The sequence below is a fragment of the Vespa mandarinia genome, chromosome 23 (genome assembly GCF_050613455.1).
Source record: "Vespa mandarinia isolate Hongniang chromosome 23, ASM5061345v1, whole genome shotgun sequence".
Classification (NCBI taxonomy): Eukaryota; Metazoa; Arthropoda; class Insecta; order Hymenoptera; family Vespidae; genus Vespa; species Vespa mandarinia.
This window is the reverse complement of record NC_140832.1, coordinates 720,246-746,712: the sequence shown is the minus strand read 5'-3', so window position 1 is coordinate 746,712 and position 26,467 is coordinate 720,246. Positions and strand designations below refer to the sequence as shown.

At 34.1% G+C, this 26,467-nt stretch overlaps 1 protein-coding gene across 1 annotated transcript in view; it reads right to left on the bottom strand.

Annotated features, from left to right (window-relative positions):
• mthl1 (adhesion G-protein coupled receptor methuselah-like 1) overlaps window positions 1-26,467 on the bottom strand; it is a 98,116-nt gene that overhangs the window by 49,507 nt on the left and 22,142 nt on the right. Inside the window, exon 4 of the mRNA XM_035872508.2 lies at window positions 803-881. Within this exon, the coding sequence (XP_035728401.1) occupies window positions 803-881 (79 nt within the window). The remainder of the gene's footprint in view (window positions 1-802; window positions 882-26,467) is intronic.

The window sequence follows — 26,467 nt, the reverse complement described above, 5'->3', positions numbered from 1 at the left end:
GAGAGAAAGGAGACGAGAAAAAGAAGAAAAAGAAGAAAATAAATATAAAAAGAGAAAAAGAAAGAGAGAGAATGAGAGAGAGAGAGATGTTGAGAGGACCCGTTATGGCGACCGTGTTGCATCGCATTAACCAGTCGACCGAGTGATCTTGATCCCATCTCTCACCTCGATATTCTCCTTCTCTCTCTCTCTCTCTCTCTCTCTCTCACACACACACACACACACACACACACACACACATATATAGACACATACACATACTATCGCGGTGAACAGAACTTAATCTCGAACGTGATCTGGCCTCCAACATGAATACTCTTCTCTCTCTCTCTCTCTCCCTCTCTCTCCCTCTCTCTCCCTCTCTCTCCCTCTCTCTCTCATTCTCTTTCTCTGGTTGCTCCCTTAATAAGATTCGCCTGGAAGCATTTTCTTAGAATATATAACTGTGCGAGTAGTGTTAAATGCGAATATCCTTCGATGACGGACGATTTAAAGATTCTTTTTTTTTTTTTTTATTTTTTTTATTTGTTTTCCTTGTGTTTTTAAATTAGAGAATATTAAGATTTTCTTTTTTTCTTTTCCTTCTTTTTTTTTTCTTTTTTTTTTTAATACTGTACGATCCAATATTTCGTGTTAAAAAAGAAAAAAAAGAAAAAAGAAAAAAAAAGAAAAAAAAAGACAAAAATTAGATAAAGGGAAACAGTTATGGCATTCTAAGGGAGAGTATTAATGTAATGAATAATGATCTTCGATTTTCTTAGAAGTATATTAAAAGGATGAAGAAGATTCCTCTGGTACTCACCTAAAGGTCCACCAGATGTTGAAGCACATAGTATTCAGCCAGAAGAAAGCAGCCAAGAAGAAGAAGTGAGCCATAATAGCTGAAACAAAGAAGAAAATAGGTTAGACAGAATATATATATATATATATATATATATATATATGTACATCTGTGTATATGTGTGTCTATATAAGTGTAAGTATATATATTTCTCAGTTCGAGCAAAGACGAAACCGTCTAAAAGCTATTAGCTTCCTTTGACTCTCTGGAAGGTACTCTCTCTCACTCTCACCCTCCCTTCCATCCTCTTTGCCTCTCAGTCTCTGTCTTTCTCACTCTCTCACTCTCTCACTCTCTCTTTCTCTCTTTCTCTTTCTCTCTCTCTTTCTCTCGTGGACCTAAAGACCGATAGGAAGAGAACGGATATTTAATTATAGAAGACGGTGCGCGTCTTCGATCGTCCGATCGTAAAATTCTTCTTTCACGTGCAAACTGCATTGGCCCAGTGACGAGATTAAAATATCGTTTCTGAGAGAAAGAAAGAAAGGGACATAGATAGATAAAGAAAGAGAGAAAGAGAGAGAGAGAGAGAGATTCATCTATTCCTTAAATTAACTTTAAAGTACAAAGAATTCTGGTCTTTGATCCGATCTCTTTAGAGTGATGATATATTTTTTTCTTTTCTTTTCTTTTTTTTTTTTTTTGAAGAAGAAGAATTTATTTCTGAAGATAACTTGGAAAAATTACTATTATTTTACTTTTTACCTTTGTATCTTTTTATTTTATTTTTATTCTACTTAAAATATTTTTATCCGAGAATAACTTCGTGGTTTCATACGAATTTTATTATCTTTCGTCTGCATTGTTATAAGTATTTTTTTTCTTTTTTTTTTTCTTTTTTTTTTTTTTTCATACAAGAGAAAATATTCACATTAAATATTTCCCAAGCGAATTATTTTCTTGAATAACGACAAAAAACTAAAATTCTACCTTAAATATCAGATTTTCTTTCTCTCTCTCTCTCTCTCTCTCTCTCTCTCTCTCTCTCTCTCTCTTGAAACCTTTAAAAACTCTTAATTTTCTACGGCATGGATGCCAGTGGTATCATATATTATTTGAAGTAGATTCTCTACTAAAGGGCAAGTTTCTTGTGTAGGAACGCAATCGCACGAATGGCATTTCCTAAAGCTATATATACATATATATATATATGTATATATATATATATATATATATATATATATATATGTCTATGTATATCTCACGCAGCGAACCTTTAGTAAGGGCTACGCGGCGAACAAAAGGGCCGTTAGATCGCATCGAAGGCGTTCTCGCGACTGCTCTTAAAGATTCATGCGAAGACGGTGGCGTACGGTGGCGAAGGGAAAGAAGGGAGGAAGTTGTAAAGGGAGTAGGGAGAAGGATGAAGGTGGAACGAGGGGAGGAACGAATGAAGGGTGAACTTGTGAAGGCCCACGCACAGGAGGAGATCACCGTGGCAAACAAAACTTTCGCTGAAACGCGAAGAAGCTGTGGCCTGACGACAACGACGACGACGACGACGACGACGACGACAACGACGACAACGACAACGACGATAGTGCTAGATGGTGGATGGCTTTTGTAAAGATCCATTTGAAAAGATGACGGTAACTGCAAGAGACCCTAAGGGTTCTCGATCTCTATCAATTTTTCACGGTGTCCTTACGCGTTCTCTCTCTCTCTCTCTCTCTCTCTCTCTCTCTGTCTCTCTCTCTGTCTCTCTCTCTCTCTGTCTCTCTCGTTCTTTCTTACCCTTTTCAATTTCCTTCGTCATTATCAAGAACGTGAAAACGTTCCAATCTTTCCTCCATTCTACTTAATTCTTCTTTTCCAAGTATGTATACAAACGACGATTCGATCTAAAACCGATTTTTCTCCCTTCCCCTATTTTTTTTTTTCTTTTATATTATTATTATTGATTCGGAAATCATTATTCAAACTCTCTCGTGTTGCATTTTATATATATATATATATATATATATATATATATATACGTGTGTGAGAGATTTCTTTCTGATATTATTATTAATACGAAAGTTACATATTTTATATAAATATATATATATATATATATATGTTTCCTCGAGTACTCGATTAATCGAGTTTCATGATACACCAAAGATATGTCGAGGTACGTTTTATATGCATACCACGTAGAACCAATGACGCACGTAAGAATATTTTGTAATCGAGCAAAGAGACTAGAGATAATCTCACCGTTCACTCGTAACGAGCGGGGCACAACGACGGTATAGAAATACATTTCGCTTTTATAAACTGAACGAGATCTCTTATAAACACTCGATATAAGATATATACTATATAAAAGTTAACGTTAAGTACAGGTCGGGGTAAAAGTTCTCCAATGATTTTGTTTTCCTTTTTTTTCTTTTTCTCTTTTTCTTTTTCTTTTTTCGTTTTTCTTTTTTTTTTTTTTTTTTTGAACCCATTACTCACATTCTTTCAGAAATTAAATAATAAAGTAATACTTTAGTTTTCTTTTTCCTTCACTCTTTTAAATCGTAAAAAAAAAACCATTAGAAACTTTTTATACCGTACCGTATAACGATCGAATATGCGAGAAAGTATATATAAAGTTTCCCATCGTTCGTCGAAAGTCAAATCTAATATTTCGATCTCAATTAAAAAGAGGAAGAGAGATATGTAGATAGATAATGTGTCTATGTATATGTATGTATGTGCGTGTGCGTATGAGAGAGAGAGAAAGAGAAAGCAAATAGGGAGGATTAACGCGCGTTACGGGTAAAAGTCAGCCGATAACTCTTGCGTGGGAGATGAAGGGAGGTAGAATGGGGGATGGGGTGGGATAGGGTGGAATGAGATGTGGTGCGAAAGGGTGACTACGATGCCACTGGCGGTGGCGGCTTTCGATTCTCGCGAAACGACGGCCGACACCGAGGCTCCGTTTATCGCGCATTCCGGCCGCGCGGAAATAATTAAATTTCCAAAACTAATTACGGCTCGTTGCAATTATAACTCTGGCGACATTCATCCGTGAACCGGCCAGCCGTTCTCACCCCCTTAGAAAGAAAGAGAGAGAGAGAGAGATAAAGAGAAAGAGACAAGAACGTCGCGTGCAATCTATCTGTGTGTCTGTGTGTCTGTGTGTGTGTGTGTATTATACATGGAAGAGAGAAAGAGAAAGAGAGAGAGAGAGAAAGGGAAAGTAAGGGGAAATGAAGGGACAGAAGGGAGCCTTCATCGACGAAAATCTAACGGCGACTTGCCCTCCTAGATTTTCTGCTCTTCGTCCCTTTCCCTTAGGGACCGTATTGTGTTTGCTCTACCATGCTAGCTTGGCCTTTCATCGTTTTCTCTTTGCAATGAGAAACGCGTGAAAGGGTCTCTTTTTCTTTATTTCTTTATTTCTTTATTACTTTCTTTTTAAAGGGAAAAGAAAAAGAAGAGACAAAGATAGAAGGAAGATAGAAAGGACGATTTAGAATTGATTCATATGGACACCGACAATTTGGGATTTTATTTTTTTTTAACTTAAGGATTATTATGAATGGATATATCATTAGTTTCGTTGTTTTTTTTTTCTTTTTAACGAATTTAAGATAATCTCGATTCATTACATTTAATTTCTCGAATTTATAATTGATTTCAAAATTGAAATGTATCGATGTTACAACGAGGAAATTTTTCTTTTTTCTTTTTTTTTTTTTGTTCAATAATTTATTTTAACTTTCATGTAAAAGGACGAAAGAATATCCCCTAAATTCATAGTTTCTCAAAATTCATTTCATTGAATTTCAACGAACAATTGTAACGAGAACGATAAAAAAAAGTATATATTAATGTATGTTTTTGTGAAAGAGAGAAAGAGAGAAAGAGAGAGAAGAACAAAGGAGGAATGTTTTTAACATGATTCAAAATTTCTAGATAAGTATAAATAATTTCTAATCGTAGTATCTTGTAGATATGAATAGATATATCAGTGAATATCCGGTAAATCTAGAATAGACGTAGTAAATTTTGACGATAAAGAGGATTCATACCGAACAAGAAAAGAGAAAGAGAGAGAGAGAGAGAGAGAGAGAGAGAGAGTGAGAGAAAGAGAAAGAGAGAAAGAGAGAGAGAGAGAGAGAGCGAGAGACTCCCGACGGCTTTCGTGGCTGACTTATGAACCGTTTCTAGTAAGCGGTTATCCGGAGAAAGGGATGATCGAGGGTAAAGGAAGAGGAAGAAGAGGAGGTGGAGGAGGAGGAGGAGGAGTTGGAGTTGGAGGAAGACAGAGGGAGAGAGAGAGAGAGAGAGAAGAAAGACGGATCCACACGGGGTTAATTTAAGTCACGGAGCGTAAACTCGAAGGAAGGAGTAACGCGTTTGGAGGATGGGGTTGAGAGTTGTGGTATCACGAAGGGCGAGTGCGAAGGGCTGAAACGTCAGCTAGTTAAAGGATCGCGATTTGCATCGAGGGGAGGTTGGTATTAGATCGTACCACCGATTTATTCTTCTTCTTCTTATTCTTCTTCCTCTTCTTCTATGTGTATCTTCTTCCTTTCATTTTTTTTTTCTTTTCTTTTTTTTTTTTTTTTTTTTTTTTTTTTTTTTTACGAAAGAAGATCAAAGAAGAAGTACTTTAGATATTTATAACACGAGCGAAGGGAAACTTTTAGTTTCTAATTTATTATCCAATTCAAATGGAAATTTCAAATAATCGTTTTCATCGTACATATGTACGTTCATTTTTTATTTTATTTTAATTAAGAAAGAGCAAAAAAATTCTCTAATATTCGAAAATATTTTAAAGGTCATCTAATAAAGGTTTAATCGATCGGAAAGCTCGGAAAAGGGACTGTTGTAGGCACTCATCGTTTCTAAGCACTTCGATATTAGGCGATCTCCTTCTCTACCCGCATCCTGTAATTAGATCGAAGCGTCGGATTTATTACGCTGTCTCGATTTGCATTGGGAGGGTTAGAATTGGATTCGACGTGTATTATTCGCCTGGAGATTCCGCTCTTAGCAACCCTCTCTCTCTCTCTCTCTCTCTCCCTCCCCTTAACTTTAAAGGGCTATCATTACTATGGAGGCGTTTCGCTGTCGTCCCTCTTAACGAATCGCAAAAATTGACGATACACATTGGGGACGAACGATCGGTCAACTAGAAAATTAAACGAATGAGATATTTACACGCCAAAAAATGTTACTTATAGAGAGAGGGATGGAGAGAGAGAGAGAGAGAGAGAGAGAGAGAGAGAAAAAGGGAGAAATAAATTAAAACGTTTGATCTCGAGTATTAAAAATATTGCCTTTTTGGTAGACCGTCGAAGTAATCAAAATTTAAGTTACATTTGTATTCTTTTTTCTCACCTTCTTTTTTTCTTTTTTTTTCTTTTTTTTTTTTTTTTTTTTTTTTTTTTAATTACATCTTGAACGGAATAAAGTTACGAGGAACATTAATGTAACGGTAGAGAAAAGCGTTTTGTCGAAATAACGTTTACATCCATAATTCCGTTCGAAACAAATTGCCAGACGCAGGTACATACGTTGAAAACCATTTCGAAACGAAGAGAAATTATGCAACAGAGTCGAACACGATAACGAAAGAGGGAGACACATACACGCAGAGAGAGAGAGAGAGAGAGAGAGAGAGAAAGAGAGAGAGAGGGAGAGAGAAACGAATAAATAGAAACAGGTAAACGAGAAACGGAAAACGAAATATTGAGGAGGGACGGACGGACGGACGAACGAACGAACGGAGGATTTAGACTGAAAACAGTAATACGTGATCCATGAAACCAGATACCGATTGCAATTTGTTACGATATTAATAATTATCGAGTCGAGTCGGTCCGTTCGTCGACGTAACCACGACTTTTCGTTCTGCACCTGCTGCTGCTACTGCTACTGCAATTGGTAGTGCCAGTGCTACTGTTACCTTACGCTTTGGTACTGATGTTGCTGCACGAATTGTGTTCCCTTTGAAAATATACCGGGAACAAGTGCGTCGTTGATATAAATCGTTTTTCGTTTTCGCCATATAACATTACGAATTAAATTGTATTTTCATGAATGAACCTATCGCCATCGATTCCACTTATAATTTTCTACACGACGTTATCTCCGATCGATTGGAAAAAAAAAAAAAAAATTCTTTTTCTCTCTTTTTTTTTTTTTTTTTTTTTCCTGTAAAAGAATTAAAAAAATAAACGATTCGAAAAAGATTTGATTTTATTTATTGTTCTTTCGGCATTTAGATTAGAATGAAAAGAGAGACAGAGAGAGAGAGAGAAAGAGTGAGTGAGAGAAAGAGAGAGAGAAAGAAAAGACACTGGAAATTTATCTAGATCATTAAATCTATTTAGTTATATTTAACTAAGTCACTAAATTTGTCAACCACGGTCAAAATGACGTGAAAGAGTGAGAGAGAAAGAGTGTGAGAGAAAGAATGAGAGAGAAAGAGTGAGAGAGAAAAAGAGAGAGAGACAGAGAGAGACAGAGAGAGACAGAGAGAGACAGAGAGAGACAGAGAGAGACAGAGAGAGACAGAGAGAGAGAGAGAGAGAGAGAGAGAGAGAGAAAGAAAGAGAGAGAGAGAGAGAGGTCACATGAAATTTATTTAGATCACTAGATCTATTTAAATTATGCATGTATTTACAGAAGTCTCTAAATTTATCAACCTCCAACCATGACTGGTTTCATCTATTTTTATTAAAAACGTCTACTTGAAATTTTATCGCATTTCTTTTATTTATTTTATTTTCTCTTGTATTATACACGTATTATCATATTGATAAAGTTTTTATTTTCCTCCTCTTTCTATTTTTTTTCCCCCTCGGATTAACTAAACGGATATAGCCAGGATATATCCAAACGATGAAAAAATAAATGATTTTCATTTATTTTTATAGAAAACCTTTTATTTATATCATCGAACATTTTTCTCAAAACACATTCTTTTTCTATTACAAATTGCATTCGTTTTCTATTACATAATTATATCGACGTTATAAAATCCCTTTTTTTCTTTCATTCTTTTCTTTCATTTTTTTCTTTCATTTCTTTTTTCTAATTTTTTTATTACCCTGACACGATATGCATACGGCACATACGTATATAATTATATAAACTGCATATCAATGCAAGTAATGCATTCGAATAATTATTGATGAATTTAATGTTAAATAAAAAAAAAAAAAAAAAAAAAAAAAAAGAAAAAAAGAATGTGAGAAGTATGTAAACGACAAGGTCGATAGAATCGAATGAATTTTTGGATGTCGTGACATGAATTTAACACGGTTTCGAAACGATTGTTTTTTTAGCTTCATATGAGAAAAGAGGGGAAAGCGAGATAGAGAAAAAGATAAATAAAGATAAGCCGAGAGAGAGAGAGAGAGAGAGAGAGAGAGATACATAGAAGTAGATAGTAGCTAGACAGAGATAGGAAAAGAGTAGAACTTGCAGTAGTCGTTTCCAACGAAAAGCAACGATGAATCACATGGGTCTAGCGTATAAATATATCCTCTCTCTTTCTCTCTCTCACACACACACACATACATACACAAATGCACACGCTCTCTCTCTCTCTCTCTCTCTCTCTCTCTCTCTCTCTCTCTTTCTCTCTCTCTCTCTCTCTCTCTCTCGTTTTTCCTCTCATTCGAATAGAACACACATGCGTTAGTGTGTCTTTTGGAACGATGCGAGACGATTCGCGATATAATTCGTGGACGGCGCTTTTCGGACGTTCACCTCGGGGTGTAAAATGTGACATCACTTATGAGACATTTTAATTTCATTCTCTCTTTGTATATTAGACGAACGATCATGTTATCGTCGTAAATTATTTTTATCGGGTTATTATTCTTCTTTCTATTTTCTTTTCCTTTTCTTTTTATTCTTTTGCTAATTCTTTCCCCTTTCTCCCTCTCTCTCTCTCTCTCTCTCTCTCTTTCTCTCTTTCTCTCTCTCTCTCTCCGTCTATCTATCTATCTCTATTTCTATCTTGTTTCCTTTCAATATTACGTAGGTACTCCAATCGTAAATGAACAAACACTAACAGACACAAGAGCTCTCCCTTGCGTCTACTATTCCCAATTACTTGATTCACCAACTAATTGTTATCTAGCAATTAGTACGCGTGAGTTAACAGAATGGGTCACGATAGTTGCTGCTTCGTTTCCATGTTAAATATAACTTTATTACTTTGAGAGATAAGAAAGAAAGAAAGAAAGTCTAGCCATTTTGAAAAGTTACAAAAGCGATTAATAATAAAGCTTGGATTTATATAACGATGAGATCTCACGAAATGGTATACGAACCTTTCAATACTCTTTCGAGCCATTAAAGATAAAAGAAAAAAAAAAGAGGGAAAGAGAGAGAGAGAGTTAAAGGAAAGACTTTTAAATTTTCATTACATATATTTAGATGTAACGAGTGAAGAGAAGTTGGCCAATAAGAAGTTTTACTTCATAGAAGAAATAGAGAATATAAAATAGAAATAAGAAGAACTGGATACGAAATGGAAATAGAACAAATCGGTTCTACTATGGCCACTCGAAGGATTCCACTTACGAAAGGATGCCATCATCCTGTGCCATTCTATGGCATCCTGGCAAACCGCGTTTAGAGCGTTAGAGAGGAGGCAACCACAGCAGTAAAGCACTGTGTGTCTCGAGTGTTGCCGAAATTGCTGCTGAACGACGTCGGCCTGAGTTTCACGAGTCCTCCGAAATATTTCCCCTCTCTCTTCTCTAACCTCCCATACACTCTTCTCCTTGCCTCTCTCTACTCTACACTCCATTCCTGTTTCTCTGTCTCTGCGTTAACGAGTACTCTCTCATGTTAAACAAACCGTTACAGTAGATACGTATCTATCTTCTTTTTTAATAACGCAAGATTTTATATATGTGAATGTATATAATACCATTTCTAATAAACAAAATATCGTACACGTAAAAATATACTTCAATTTTTTACTTTAAAAAAAAAAATTATAATAATAAGAAAAAAAATGTACATGTATATATATATATATATATATATTTTTTAAACGTGCTCTTTGATGGGACTCTTCGGGAAATTTTTTTTTTTTGTTTAATAATATATAACGTTTTAAAAATCTATATGTGAATCTTTCTACTAATATTATATATGTACTATTATTCCTAATGAAGTATAAATAGAAAGTATAATAGTATAATAGAATAATAAAATGTATAATAGAAATATAATAAAATAAAAAGTATAATAGAATAATAAATAGAAGTATAAATAGAAAAAAAATTTTTGAATTTACTACTTAAGAAAAGAAAAAAATAAAAAAAAAAAATATATATATATATATATATATATATATATATATATATATAAGTATATATTAATCATGCTCTTTGAAACTATTCTTCTTAAAGATCCTTCGAAGCGAAAGATCCTTTCGCTTTTAAGGACACTTCGATAGCTCCTCTCTATCTATCTATCCATCTCTCTCTCTCTCTCTCTCTCTCTATCTATCTTTAGCAGAAAGCGTAATTATACCGAATAAATTGTCCCTCTCTTTCTCTCTCACTCTTCTTTTTTTGCCATCTTTTTTTTTCTCTGTCCTCCTTTTTGTCATAATTAACGAACGCGAATGTCCGCACTGGAAAAGATAAATAATCTCGAGTCTTACCTCACGGGAGACGCTAATTAGCACTCGTTTTTAATCATTCACACGAATGAAACTTTCTACTAACGTCTGCCTTTGGATACGGTAACATTCCTACCGCACACGCATAGCTTGCCTTGCGTTTCTTCCTTTTTTGTTTTTTTTTTTTTTTCCCTATTAATAAGAAGAAATTCACATTGGAAACCCATCGCTGTTGATATTAGATACCATCCAAACAAAAGGAAAGAAAAAAAAAAAAAAAAAGAAAAAAGTATTGGCAAATCAACGAGCACCAGGTGTTGAAGCAATTGTATTACAATCAAACTAAAATGAGAAAGGGGGGAAAAAAGACGAAGAAGGAAATGATAATGATTCGGACGTTCTCGACTTTTATATCTCAAACTTTTCAACATCTTCAACATATTCACTCGAATTAGTTTTATTATTATTATTATTATCATTATTATCATTATCATCATCAAGATTCGATAGTCGATCGACCGAAGTCTAATTCTTTGACTGAATAAAAAAATCATTTTGATCTCAGTGAAAAATATGAAATTGTACGTAATAATAATAAGTAGTCTTTTATCTCGTAAGTATCTCAATGCGATGGGATTATGTATATATGTATACCTATGTACGTACATAGTGCGTGTATATGTATTTATGTGTGTGTCACGTAAAATCTGCACTGTTGCACAATGTCTTCTTCTTCGGTATAACGGAACGTACATACGCACGTACGCGTGACGAGACGAGACGAGAAGAGACGAGACGAGACGAGACGAGATGCAACGTAAAAAGGAAGAAGAAAGAGAGGATCAGTGAATTGGAGAATAGCCAAGAAAGCATTGCACTCGAAAAGTTCGATAATTTTACAAATACAAAAAATTTTATGACGAATTAAATTTGCAGTAATGCTTCTACGGAACAAATTTTTATCGGTATTGTTTATAAAATTTATTAATTTTTTTTTTCTCTTTTTTTTTTTCTTTTCTTTCTTTCTATGCAATTGTACGATATTGCAGTATTTATACGTAACGTGACGCAACGTGTATGTAATTATGATCGATCGATTTGCCAAAATCGAAATGTCCAATGAATTTTCAAAATTCAATTGTAAATCTATATAACCGAGAGAAAAATGTTACATAGAAAAGACAGGAAATATGTATTTCAAAAATAAATGCTATTGTTTACATGTGAGAATAACAGAAAGAAAAAAAAATATATATATATACATACATATGTGTGTATAGAAAGAGAAATTCATTTAAAAAATAATGACGAACGAATACATGAATGGGTGGAGAAAAAATATATACTTAGAAAATAGTATATATATATATATAAAAACCATGTATGTAGAAGTGATTCGTTCGACGTGTAGGAAATTGAACGATTTTCGAAATTGAATCAAACCAAAGCGGGAATTACATAATCGCACGCGTACCCCGAGGGAATCCTCGGCCGGGACATTCCTGCGGGCGAATACACGAAAATCTCCGTAGGGAATACACCAACCACCCTCTACCACACCCACAGACTCAACCTCATTCCCTAACCTCTACGTTCGTGCTTTCACCTTCTCTCTTGCTTAACCTCTACCCTTCTACTCTCTCTCTCTCTCTCTCTCTCTCTCTCTCTCTCTCTTTCTCTCGTCCTCTCTCTCTCTCTCTCTCTTTCGTTCTCTCTACCATGCATTCTATCCATCTACGCGACTATCTCTGGACGTTCGTACGTTTCTCCATGGGGAAACACGTTGGTTGGTTACGGTTTGCATTCAGAGCATGTCCATCGACCGAACGCGACACGCATTTGCAACAAAATAAGCGAGAGCCTATGACGCCTTCTTCCGTGAGTATTCTACGTCGTCGTATCTCCTCGTAATCACGTAGTAGATATGTGTGTGTGTGTGTGTGTGGATAGAAAAAAAAAAAAGAAAAGAAGAAAGAAAGAGATCACAGGAGTAATATAAAAAAAATTGCATTAAAAGTCACGTGAAAGTTTTTCTACATGTTAAGAAATTCTAATATGACTCTACTAATAACGACTCTAGTTTCAATTTTGTAATATGCGTGCGAGGAATTAATAAAAAGTCACGTGATAATTTGTTAAAAAAAAATTTACAATGGAATAGTAACATACCGATATAAGTTTTAATATAATAAAGAAAATGCGCATGAAAAATTTTGTGAAATTAAATCGTAAAAAAAGAAAAAAAAGAAAAAAACAACAAAAAGAAAATAAAAAAAAAAAAAAAGAAAGAAAGAAAGAAAGAAAGAAAGAAAAGTACAAAAAAGAGTACGCTTGTCAGGTTGAAAATTTTCATTGGAGTTAAGTTTTTCAATTATGTATAATCAACCATCATAATACATAATTGGCAATTATTGTATCATATACATCGATATTGGTATCGATTATTTGTACGAGTGTGCGCGTCAATATTATTACAGATTAATCGTCGGGACGCGTGTAACCATCGAGACTTTAATGTTACTGCGTGATCAATTTATCAAACGAAAATAATACCGGTACTCGTCGTGAGTGGGAAAGAGAGAATGAGAGAGAAAGAGAGAAAGAGAGAGTGAGAGAGAGAGAGAGAGAGAGAGAGAGACTCTGTCGATCGAATATAAAATATAAAATTCTCAACGATATACATTCTACGAAGTACACACACTCACACTCACATTACTTCAATCTGACGCATCACACTCCGCCTACTTTACCAAAATAAAGTAGAGACTCGTTTGCTCGCGCTATTGTATTCAATATTTTAATATGTATATATATGAAATTTATAATGATTAATAATAGAAGATTAATTGCCAAAAATAATTTACATGATAAAAAAAAAAATATATATATATATATATATATATATATATTTATATATGAAAAAGGAAAATTAATTACCGAGATCGTTATCAATATTGAATAAGCAATAAAAAAATAAAAAAGAAAGATAATCGAGAGCGAACAAATTGCTTAATTATTTTACGTAATAATGAAACGAATGAAACATACGCGTATGTATATATATATTATAAAAACAAAAAAAAAAAAAAGAAAAGAAATTAATTCGTCGTCGTAACTCGTTAGACGAATATCGAGCAGTGATAACGAAAATAATCGAGGACGAATAAACGATCGATTATCCGTTGCTCGAGGGGTGTTAGCAGGAAATTACGTCGATGCAATCGAAACAAACACATACATACACATACACACACATACGCACACGCACACGCAGTCACACGACAATCTGGCATATGAGTTGCGCATGAATTTGCACGTGGCAAACGATGCGAGCGCACGATGCGAATGCGCCCTATACACCTTGGTATACGTTTACGAAGGTCTAGAAACCATTCTCCCTCTCTCTCTCTCCTCCTCCTCCTCCTCCACCTCCTCCTCCTCCATCTACACCTCCACAATCTCCACCTCCTTCTCCACCTTCTCCCCTAGTTTCTGTTCCCTGGATGTATTCACCTTCGTGAAAGGTGGGTACTAGCAAACTACGTGATAGTATGAGTAAGAGAGTAAGAGAAAGAGAGAGAGAGAGAGAGAGAGAGAGAGAGAGAGAGAGAGAGAGAGAGAGATCCCGAATGGATGCTCGTTCCACGATGGCATGTGTCCCGCGTGATGGACGCGCAGTACGCGACCGAAACCACGGCTAATTGGGCACGATAATTAACAAGACCGACAGCCAAATTGCACTTCACCGTACCACGAGTTCGATGCTACTCCGTGTGTTCTAATAAATTTTACGGATTTATTTATTTCCTCTTTTTCCTTTTTTCCTTTTTCCTTTTACTTTCATGTTTTTTTTTTGTTTCCCCTCCTCCCCCATATCATATTCATAGGAGCAATAATAGACGAAGAAGATATCTTCACTCGTAAATCATCGATTTAATCAATTATAATAATATTCAATATGATACGAATAATATCATACGATCGACTTATTATCCTTATAATGTTTGATAAATTCGCTCGCGTTCCGTAGTTCTTTGATAAATGGTCATTAACATAATTTATTTCATAAATAACTTGTTAGTTCTGTGGTATTTAATAATTCCCATTAAGAAAAAAAAAAAAAAAAAAAAGAAAAAAAAAGAAACAGAAAAAGAGAAAGAAAGAAAAAAAGAGATACGAAGAAGATTTATACTTAGAGATCTTCGATTATGATCGCCAATATGATTTATTATCAATGATCTTATTAATTTTCATATACTTTTTCTCTTATTCTAAAATCGTTCGAGCAAAATAAAAAAATTAATCAGCTAAGTGCGATCGCTAATAAATTTTTCGTAGATACTCGGGTGTCGAAAATTATACTAAAAAAAAAAAAAAAGAAAAAAAAAAAAAGAAAAAAAAAGAAAAAAAATAAGAAAAAAAAATAAAAAATAAAAATAAAAAAAAAGTAAAGGAAAAAAAACCTACAAACAAACTAACAAACAAACAAAAAAACAAAAAAGAAAAAAAGAGACAGAGAGAAAAAGAGAGAGAGAGAGAGAGAGAGAGAGTGAGAGAGAGTGAGAGAGAGAGAGAGAGAGAGAGAGAGAGTGAGAGAGAGAGAGAGAGAGTGAGAAATCATGTCGTAATCTCATCGCGAAAGAGAATAAATTTTAGCTGGACGGATACGTCGGGTCGCATAAAAATCCGTCTCTACCGCAAATTTTTTTCCTCCAAACACGAACCGAGTCCGAGAGCAATTTTTTGTTTTCCGCCGAGTCAGGAAAACTCGTTGCATCAGAGGAGCGACGTTGTAGCCGTCGCCGCGTCTCCCCGCTCCCCCCCCCCTGCCCCCCAATGGTGATTTTTTATTTTCTCATAACGGGAGATCAATTTCGCATCTACCATTGAACTTTTTGTTTCTGTTTTCTTTTTCTTTTTCTTTTTTCTTTTTTTCTTTTTTTTTTTTTTTTTTTTTTTTTTTGAACATCGTCATCATTGCATCGATATGCCATAAAAACGACTTTCTGGTTTACAACGCGTGAGGAAACTCCGGTGAATATTAGAAAAAAATCATGGGGATATCTACCCTCTATTTTTGTTCTTTTTCTTTTTTTCTTTTTTTTTCCTTTTTTTTTTTTTTAACTATCTCTCGCCCTTTCTCTCTCGTTCTTTATAGAAATCGTAAATGAGAAAAGAAAGAGAGGAAAAATAAAGATCAAAAGTTTGTTCTTTTTGTTGGGCCTACGAATATAACGCGGGCCACCCTCGCACGTTTCTTTGGCCATTGTTTTGCTTTGGCAATGGCCGAAAAGCCGCTTCCGGCGTGCGTACAATGCGCTCGCATACATACGAGAGAGAGAGAGAGAGAGAAAGAAAGAGAGAGAGAGAGAGAGAGAGAGAGAGAGAGAGAGAGAGAGAAAGAAAAGAGAAAGAAGAGAGTAGCACGTGCGAGGGTGGAACTGTTTACGCAACATACATACACACACACACACACATAAATACATACATACATTCATTCATCCATCCAGCCATCCATCCATCCATCCATCCATCCATGCATCCATCCATATCCATACGTGCACACGCAAATGTATATATAGAGCCACGCGTGAAAACGTTTTAACGCTTCGTTGTTCACAATGCTATATCTATTGTCTACCATTATTGCTACTAACTTATCGCTCGTTATAATCGTCTATTATATCGTATTCAATTTGAGATTGAAATGGAAGAAAGAAAGAAAGAAAGAAAGAAAGAAGGAAAGAGAAAATTCATTACGATTTTCGAATCACCATATTGAACGTTTATCACATTGTTGAGAGAATTTCAAGATTGCTTTTGTTAAAGTAAAATCGATTCCTGGCAATTTTCATTTTAACAGCCGTAGTTAAAAAGCTCTTTTACGAGTTTCTCGAAAGAAGAGGATCATCTAGGTACAGCTTGTAAGAGAGGATAAAAGAGGAAGAGCGAAAGAGAGGAGGGGAGGAAAGAGGGTGAGAGAGGGAGAGAGAAAGCAGATTTAGGGATCTCTCGTTGATTTCAACGTAGGCATCGTTGATTCAGCACGAACGACCTTCAAAGGACGACACGAACGAAACCACTCCACTTCTTCGTCGTTGCGAGAATAGAAATTTTACTGTTGAACATTAAATCCCTGTAGCTAAATGGTTCGCCGCTTTTCCTTTCAAATACATCTTAGTTGCCTCACCGCAAGAATATTATAACGATCGTAATCGCGTTCCTTGAGGGAAACGTCTCAAACCGATATATTTTTCTGACACGAATAATTACTTCTTGGTAAAGTGTTACCTTTCATTCTAAATACCCAACGAGCATTCCGAGAAGTTTTAATGTGATTTATAACGTTTATCCTTTCCAATTCCATTGGATTATATTGCGTCTGAGAAAAATTTTTTGAAAAGAAATAATTCGAAATGAATAATAAAAAAAGGAAAAAAGAAAAAAAAAAAGAAAAAAGATTGCTTATTTTTTCTCTTCATCATTATCCTACGTTCGAGAAAATACAAAAAAACTTAATTAAGATCAATCGAAATAATTGAAATCTATCATTTTATCATTTTTCACTATTTAAAAAAAACCTAAAGCACAAGCAGAGAATTGCAGATTTAATCGAAACCTCCATATATATAATATATATAATATATAATATATATATATATATATAATATATTATATATTAAGTTGGAAACTATGAAACGGGCGTTTGTGTTTAGTTTTTTATTTTCATTCAACGCCCGTTTCATAGTTTCCAACCTAATATATATATAATTTAAGATATGTCACATATTATATTACATAATCGAATATTATAAATATATAAATAAAGTATAAATAAATAAAATAAAAATAATTATTATCATAATAAATAAATAATTTAAGATATTGTCATATATTGTAATATATAAATAAATTTTTATAATTATTCTTATAATAATTAAGAATGTGATTGGGTAATTATCTTATAAATTTTAACTGATAAATAAGTGATAATTATTTAAAAATAAAAATTTTTAATATATTTAATTATTTTCTGATCTTACGTTTAATTAACATTAAGAGGAATTTAAATATAAGAAAAGTTATTTAAATAGAAAATATTTCTTAAATTTTTTACAAGAAAGAAATATTTAAAGATAAGAATTTAATAATAACATAAATATACTGTATAAATAGTTAATTAATGTATATATTTAATTATATATATATATATATATATATATATATATATATATATATACACTGAGAACATTTTTTTTTTCTTTTTAAATGTTAAGAAACTATTAAACGTAGGAACGTTTGCGTTCGAATACGTTTTCATAATCGAAACGATCATAGATACGATGAACGAGAAGAACGATTGTAGACAGAGAGAGAGAGTGAAAGAGAAAGATTGGAGGAGGGGAGGGGGGAGGGAGGCGAATTGGAGAGGCGTTGTAGTAGGACTACGAGCAAATTCCGAGCGATTTCGGTGGCGAGTTTCGTATTGGATGATACAAGTAGATCGGAGAGAGAGAGATCCTTATCGGGATGATCGGTCGCACGGTTTTCGAGAGGCAGATTGAATTTCGATTCGGTACGCGCTGGGTTATTCCTATCCACATATAGCTTCCCAATTATTCGAGCAAACATGCGGGTATGCATACCTTGTAGCTGATACCCCAGGTGAGTAATCAAGGTGAGAGCTACGCGATGTACACACAGTGAAGACCTTATATGCACACACACATACATACATACATGTGTGTGCATATATATATATATATGCACATGCATATATATTTATATGCGAGAACGAGAACGAGAAACTGATAACTTTGATCGACTCGACCCTTCAAACGAATATCGAAATTATCCCGTTTTCGTCCACCAACTATGATATCGAACGGAGAGAGGGGATAGACAGGTGAGAGGGGGGAGAGAGAGAGAGAGAGATTATTATTAAAAATGAATTTTGAATCCAAGAAATACAGAGTACCATATTTTTCCTACATTTAAATAATTCCTTTTTCTTTTTTGATTATCAGATTTTTAATATTCCTACTACTATTCGAAATTATTATTAAAAATTTTTTTCATCGAAGAAATACGTAGTAGTAGAAATAAAGAAGTAGTATTTCTAACTCATAGATTAATATTCTGAAAATTCTTACAAAACTTCGATACCCTAACTATCATATTTTCTGTCGATAAATAATATCGTATTTAAAAAACAAATAAAAAGAAAAAATACAAATAATATCGTACAAACGTTCGCAAAAATTAAAAAAAAAAAAAAAAGAAAAAAGAAAAAAGAAAAGAAAAAGAAGAAAAAAAAAGAAAAAAGAAAAAAATCTCCGCTTTGCGAAAGTAAATTCGACGATTTTAAAAGAACTTTTTTATTCGTCGTATAAAAATAAGAGTCTTGGAAAAGTAAACGGTAAAACTCGAAGCAAACCACACTGAGAAAGCAACCTGTGCAGAAAACTATGACGCGTGAACGTTCAGAGAGAAACGAATTTTATTTGAGATTTGTCGAAAGCCGAAAATGAAGCAACCAACGAATGAACGAACCAACGAACGTACGAAAGAGGAAGACAGGATGAAAAGAAAGAAAAAAAAAAAAAAAAAAAAAAAGAAAAAAGAAAGAAAAAAAATGGACGGATCGAGAGGGCGAGAGGATTCGAAGGAGAGCAAACGAGCATCCAATTGGAAGAGCTAGAGAGTAAGCTAGGGGTTTGGAGGAAACGGAAAGATGGGAGTAAATAAACCCCTTGACACCCTCCCTTACCCCCCTCCCTCTCTCTCTCTCTCTCTCTCTCTCTCTCTCTCTCTCTCTCTCTCTCTCTCTGTCACTCTCTTGGTCGAGGGTTGGGATCCGTAGCGCACGGTCACGGTGAAAATTGCGTTTCATTTCGATACACGCGAGAAGTCGGCACATTATTGAGTAGCGAGGATTTAATAAAAAATTCGAGTCAGGCCAAAAAGAGAGAGATAGAGAGAAAGAGGAATAAAGATAGGACTCGAAGAGGACATAGAGAAAGAGAAGAGGTCCTGGAGAGGCGTAAAGGTGGACGGGAAAAGGGGTGCAGCCAGTCAATTTGAGAAGAGACGCGAGAGGACATCTTCCTTCGCGACTGGAATATCGAATAAACTCTCTCTCTCTCTCACTCTCACTCTCTCTCTCTCTCTCTCTCTCTCTATCTCTCTCTCTATCTCTCTATCTCTCTTATTCTCACTCTTGGCCCTCTTTTCGTACGACCGTAAAAGTAGCCCTTTTGCACGTCTCCGCAACCGAAAATACGGACGACCGGAAGGAATGCGACAGAGGGGGGAAGAAGAGAGGGAGAGAGAGAGAGAGAGGACAACTGTCGTTTGCAATTTTCAGATCGACCAGGATTCTCGAGAATAACCCTCGTAAAAGATAATCCGATGCCTACCTACGGTCCTCTACCTCCTCTTTTACTTTTATTATCTGCAAACGCTTCGTACGATTATTATTATTATTATTATTATTATTATCAGTTTTCTTTTTTACTATAATCTATAGCTACGATCTTGAAACGTAAAGGAACCTTTTATTTTTTTGGAAGGTATATATATCTGTGATCAGAAAAGGAAATAAAAAGAAAGAAATATTTATCCCAAGATCTCGATTGGATTAAATAGAATTTTTCTCATTTTGTTATATTAGTGATAATTTCGATTATCGACAATCAAAGGATTCAAAAAAAAAAAAAGCGAATTAAAACTTCGACCAATTTTAACAGGATCGATTGATTTATAGAAAAAAAAAAAAACAAAAAAATGCATTCAATGAAAATTTCAAGATCCCTAAGAAGTAGTAATTTGAATTGAATGGATTACTTGAATTCGTCAATTTTTTCATACGAATAATAATTTGAATAATTATGCAAATACACGTCAACGCTACAAAAATTAATCAATGTTGTAAGAAAAGAAAAAAAAAAAAAAGAAAAGAAGAAAGAAAAGAAAAAAAGAAAGAAAGAAAGAAAAAAGAAAAGAAAAAGAATTAAAAGATATCTGAATCTTATGATGGATAATATTCGAACGATCGAATTTTTCATGAAAATTTTATTCATCTAAAATTGTTCAAAGGAACAACTAATAAGAAAATGTCGATGGAGGAAGTCGTCAGACTCAAAGCGAAATTAACGTGGCAGCTGGACGAATACCGAAAGCGTTCGACAGCTGCCAAATCAGTGCGAGCACAAGCTCTTTCTCTCTTTCTCTCTCTCTCTCTCTCTCTCTCTCTCTTCATCCTTCTCTAACTCTCTCGCGTGGATTCCCGACGGTGGACCTTTTTGTTCGGCCCGTCAAAAGTCTGGAAACCATCTGTTTGACGAAGGTGCACGACATGTGCTACTTGGTTCTAGGGAAAGTACACACATGTAACTCGTAACAATCCTTGGAAACGTAACGCGTCCAATAACATCGACTATGAATCGAGTAGGTTAGTGAACATGCTTTCAAAAATAAAATCGACCTTGGTAACTTTATTATTTGTCGCTTCATTTTTTTCTCTCTTTTTTTTTCTTTTTTTTTTTTTTTATTATTATTAACCCTTTTGAATCCTCTCAATGTCGATAGATATAAGGAATATCAAATTTTCATTACTAGGAAAGAGAAAAGTAAAGAAAGAAAATAAGAGAAATAAGAAACATACAAAAAAAAAAAACAAACAAACAAAACATAACAAAAAAAAAAAAAAAAAAAAAAAAAAAAAAAAAAAGAAAGTACAAGAGAAGTGTAACAAATCCCAGAGAGGAGAGAAAAGAAAAGACGATAAAATCTCTGGAGAGATTTCCAGCGATGTAGAAGGATGAGTAGAAGGAGAAAGGAGGAGGAGGAGGAGGAGGAGGAGGAGGAGAGATTGTAGTCTGAGTTAGATCTTCGCGTTGCGGAAAACGTCGCTCGTGCTTGTTAGAGCGTACGGAGTGTCTAGAAAAGTAGAAGAAGAAGAAGAAGAAGAAGAAGAAGAGAAACGATAGATGTAAAAGTCGTTCTCGGTCTCGGTTTGAGACCACCGTCGACAACATGGAAGAAAAAAGAAAAAAAGAAATGGAAAAAAAGAGAAAGAAAAAGAAAAGGAAAAAGAAAAAGAAAAAGAAAAAGAAAAAGAAAAAGAAAGTAGAAGTATGCGTTGGCGGAGAAGATCTCTTTAAATGTAGAAGAGAATCTTTCATCTGTCGCTTCACTTTGCACTGTAATCGTTTTAATGCGTGGCTGCTTATTATTTTAATGCGCGACCTTCGTTTCCGCAGAGACTAAAACTTCTAACGAGTCTCTTTCTTTCTCTTTCTCTCTCTCTCTCTCTCTCTCTCTCTCTCTTTCTCTCTCTCTCTCAATTTCATTTTGATTTTATTTAAATCTCCTTCCAATCCTTGTTCCTTTTTTAAAGCGTTCACTCATCCCATTGAAAATAACGGAGGACGGCCGTCGTACGAATGGTCACGATATTAATTTGTACCTACGTTTCAACTACTCGCCATGAATATCGATGAGCATTTCACTTAAAACGTATTGAATCGAGCGTACCACGTTTTTTCCACACTGACTTCGTTTCTTTTTAACCGACCTCCTGACTGATTCAATGTTCATGGAAATTAATAATTTTCATTCCAAAGACGTATTAATATGTCAAGGTCGTAAACGTCATTCCCCCTTTTGTTTTCGAATTAATTATTTTAAATATTAATTTTAAATAATAATTTAATGCTCTTCTATAACAAGATGAGTAATTAATTATAACGTATGTCCAATTGAAATTTTAATTATTTTCATCTAATGATTTTGATCAAATTGATTATTCTAAATCCTTTTGTTAAAATAAATCTTCATATTTATATAAAAATATAATTACGATTTCAAAAGAAAAAAAAAAAAAAAAAAAAGAAAAAATCGAATTATTATATCGAAATGTTTTAAGATAATTCATTAATTGAATATATTCTAAAATTAATATTAAAATAAAATATTTTAACATCTACAACGATCTTACAGATGATTAAATTCCAATTATTTATCGATTAGTCACACTTGAAGTATGTCGAGGCCGTCAAATGAAATCCTTCGATATAAATTAATATTCAAATTAAAATAAAAATTAATAATCTGTAATAGTTACTTCTTTTTCATGCTAATTAAAAATATCACTTTGAAAAATATCACTTTGCACTTTATGACAAACGGAAATCGAACAGGTTTTTTGCGTCTTTCGTTCATATTAATGATTCTCAATTAGAAAAAAGAAAAAAAAAAGGAAAAAGAAAAAGAAAAAGAAAAAGAAAAAACAAAAGAAGAAAACAAAAGAAATGACAGATAAGAAAAAAAGCAACGCAAAAGAAGAAATCGAATTGCCGAAGGAAATGATATTAGCCGTTAGAAAAGATTAAATTCCATCATCTTGTCATCTAACAATTTTAATCGTTACCTAAGACTAACGGTGCTTCTCGAGAAATCCAGTCTTTTTTGCACCGTGACTAGAAGAACCAATCGACGAGTAGTAGCCGATCTAACGATCTCTCTTCTTCTTGGTGACACTGGATATCTCCTCATTCATTCGGTTCTTGTCACGTTAATGCCAAGGAACAAAAAGAAAAAAAAAGAAAAAGAAAAAAAAAGCCATCGAGGTTGATGAACTCAAGTAGATTTGCACGATACTTTTTTTTTTCCTAATCATCATTTTAAAGATTTCATTAGAGGAAGAAAAATTTTCCTTTAATTTTTTTCCTCTCCTTAAATTATAAAAATAAATCATATATCAAAAGTCGTGAGTAAGATAAGAAGAAATAAAATAATAATAAAAAAAAAAAAAAAGAAAACAAACAAACAAAGAGAAAAAAAAAAGAAAGACAAAATTCTAACATCCATAGATCGATAAACGTATAAATGAGACGAAAAGATGGAAAGAGGAGGCAAAGTAAAAAAGAACAAAAAAAAAAAAAAAAAAAAAAAAAAAAGAAAAGCGTCGTTTAGACTTTCGCCTATACATGATAATATCATTTCGTATCATGATATCGCATAGTTTGTGCTTCTGACAGTAGGAAACGAATGTGAAATTCTTCTCTCTTTCCGCACAGGAAGTCCGCTCGAAGAGAAGGAAAACAATTGGTGAAAGACGAGCGGCTTCGAAGCGAGCTCGAGCGGCGTTCTCCTCGTTTCCTGCCCCTCTTTGTGTATATATATATATATATATATATATATATATATATACACATATATATATGCATGTATATATATACATACACATTATATTCAAGCGTGCATATTTTCACGTATACAAGTAAAGAACGCTTACTTATGCTTCATGCTCTACTTATCGAGAACCGGAGTTCTTTACCTTCTTGCCTCTGAGCCTTTGTTACACGGCCCAGTTTACAACGGACATGAGCCAGTTATGTTTGTAATTCGATAGTATAATTTCTTCTCGAGTACGTTCTTTCTTTTTTTTCTTTTCTTTTTTTTTTTTCTTTTTTTTTTTCACTTGAATCGTCACATTGAAATTATCTCTCCCCGCCCGATCGTAAAGAAAACGAAGAAAAAAGAAAAAAAAGAAGAAAGAAAAAATAGAAACAAAAAAAACCCTTTCCATATTTAAATCTTTCATTCTGATCATATTAAACCATTAGTATTAAATATAAAAATGTTAAAAAAGAAAAAAAAAAAAAAAAAATTAGCTCTTCCCATTATCAGAAAGGAAAAAAAAAGAAAAAAAAAAAAAAAGAAAAAAAAACAGATCAACGAGAACAAAATGCATTAGATCGAATTATTTTTCTACGAAAAATAATTTTTCGTCCGTATCTACGTGCTCTACTTGCACATGAATATAATATACATATATATATATACATATATATATACATATATATGCATATTCACATATTTGCAGTAAAATATGATATGATATAATATGTATGTAAAAACGCGAAGGAAAAGAGTTATTGGCTTTTTCTCTCTCTCTCTTCTCTCTCTTCTCTTTCTCTCTCTCTCTCTCTCTCTCTCTCTCTCTGTCTCTCTCTTTCTCTCTGTCTCGTTTACTCTCTCGTCGTTTCTACAGCGATGTTGCGCATCGCTCCCTATGCACTCCCGCGATGCAATGTCAGACCGCAATTATGCTCTCTCTTTCCTCTCTCTCTCTCTCTCTCTCTCTCTCTCTCTCTCTCTCTCTCTTTCTCTCTTTCTCTTCCTATTATCTCTCGACTTTGTTAGCGAACGAGTTACATACCATACAATGGGGACAAATCGCTCGTATTTACCGCGTTCAAAACTTCCTAATTCGCTTTCATTGCGAGCACGCTTCTTCGTCACATTCTACGTATAAACCCATCTACATATACATGTACACATATATATATGTATATAATACATTCAAATAAATATTTATTATTTTAGCTTATCGAAGATCATCGATTATCGGGAAATAGTAAAACCCAATTTCGATCGATCTGTACACTTATGTTTCAAGTGGCTCTTCTCTTCAATCCACCTCCTCTACCACCTCCTCCTTGCACTTCCATCTCCCTATGATTAAGGTACTCGAGTAAAGCGAGTGTTGGTATTCACCAGTCGATCCTCTCGCTACTGAAGGGTACTTCGAAAATACTGACGTAGGAATTCGCTCGAGTATCGAGAAAGATCGATCGAGAGTACGTGGGACATTATCGACAAGCAGTACTTGGGTTAACAATTTTTTTCTTTTTTTGCTTTGCTTTCTTATCCTGATCTCTCTTTCTCTCTCTCTCTCTCTCTCTCTCTCTCTCTCTTTTATTTTACTACTACTACTACCATTAATACTATCACGATATATTTTGCTACGCTAACGAACATTACCACAAATTCTAGTAATAACAAATTTTTAAATCCGTAATATGCACGAGATATGCAAATTCAATTCAATTCGTATCGAGAAGCTTGAGAGATTTGTTATCTGTTATTAATCAATCGACATTTAAATTAATGTTAATCTCGTTTCCATTTACGAATCAACAACATTAATCGTTCGCATACGTGATAGCTTATATTAAATGATCATTAAACAAGGATAGAAATTAACGGGAAGATATATTATACAATATATACATAGAATAGGGGATGAGAAAATTTCGATGAAATAATTACATTTAAACTTTGACTTCAAGAATCTAAGAATCATTTAGTTTTCTCTCATAATGTAACTCTTAAATACAAGTACAAGATGATCTATCATGAACAGTAAAGGTGAATATATATTGGAAACATAATAAGATGATGAAAATCATTAAAACTGTATGGTCGTGATAAAATCAAAGTTTACTCTACGTTTCTCTCTATTTCTTTCTTTGAAAAACAGTACGGGAGTAGTACTCTCTCATGAAAAAAAAAAGGAAAAAAAAAGGCAAAAAAAAAGAAAGAAAAAAAAAGATCTCGTAGCGTAAAAAAGTTGCAAACTATTTCGCCATGAAAACGAACGAAATGAAAGGGGAACCTCGTTTATTAACGCACGGCACTGGTCATGGTACGACCATATGGCGTTTTAGGTATCTACGAGAGGTATCTACGGGTTCTCTCTCTCTCTCCCTCTCTCTCTCTCTCTCCCTCTCTCTCTCTCTCTCTCACTCTCTCTCTCTCTCTCTCTCTCTCTCTCTCTCTCTCTCTCTCTCTCTCTCTTTCTTTTTCTCCGTCTCTTTTTCTCTTTCGCTTAGCAACACCTGGCTATGGGCAAGCTTCAGCAATCTCACGACTGGAGGAGTCTTCTCTTTTCTTCTCCTCTTTTCTCCTCTCCTCTTCTCACCACTCCACTCTTACTCTACTGTACTCTATTACTCTTCTCTTTCTATTTCTTTCCTCTTTGTTACTTGAACGAATGGAAAATTCCAAGCACGTAGCTATACACATTTGTATCTACATACTTGTATGTACTTACATACATACGTTAGTACATCGTAGAGGTGTAGATATATATATATGTATATATATATATATATATATATATATATATATTTACTACGAACTTTGCAAATGTAAAATGACGGAAAATGGAAATAATGAGGTGAACGCCGGTCGGGAAA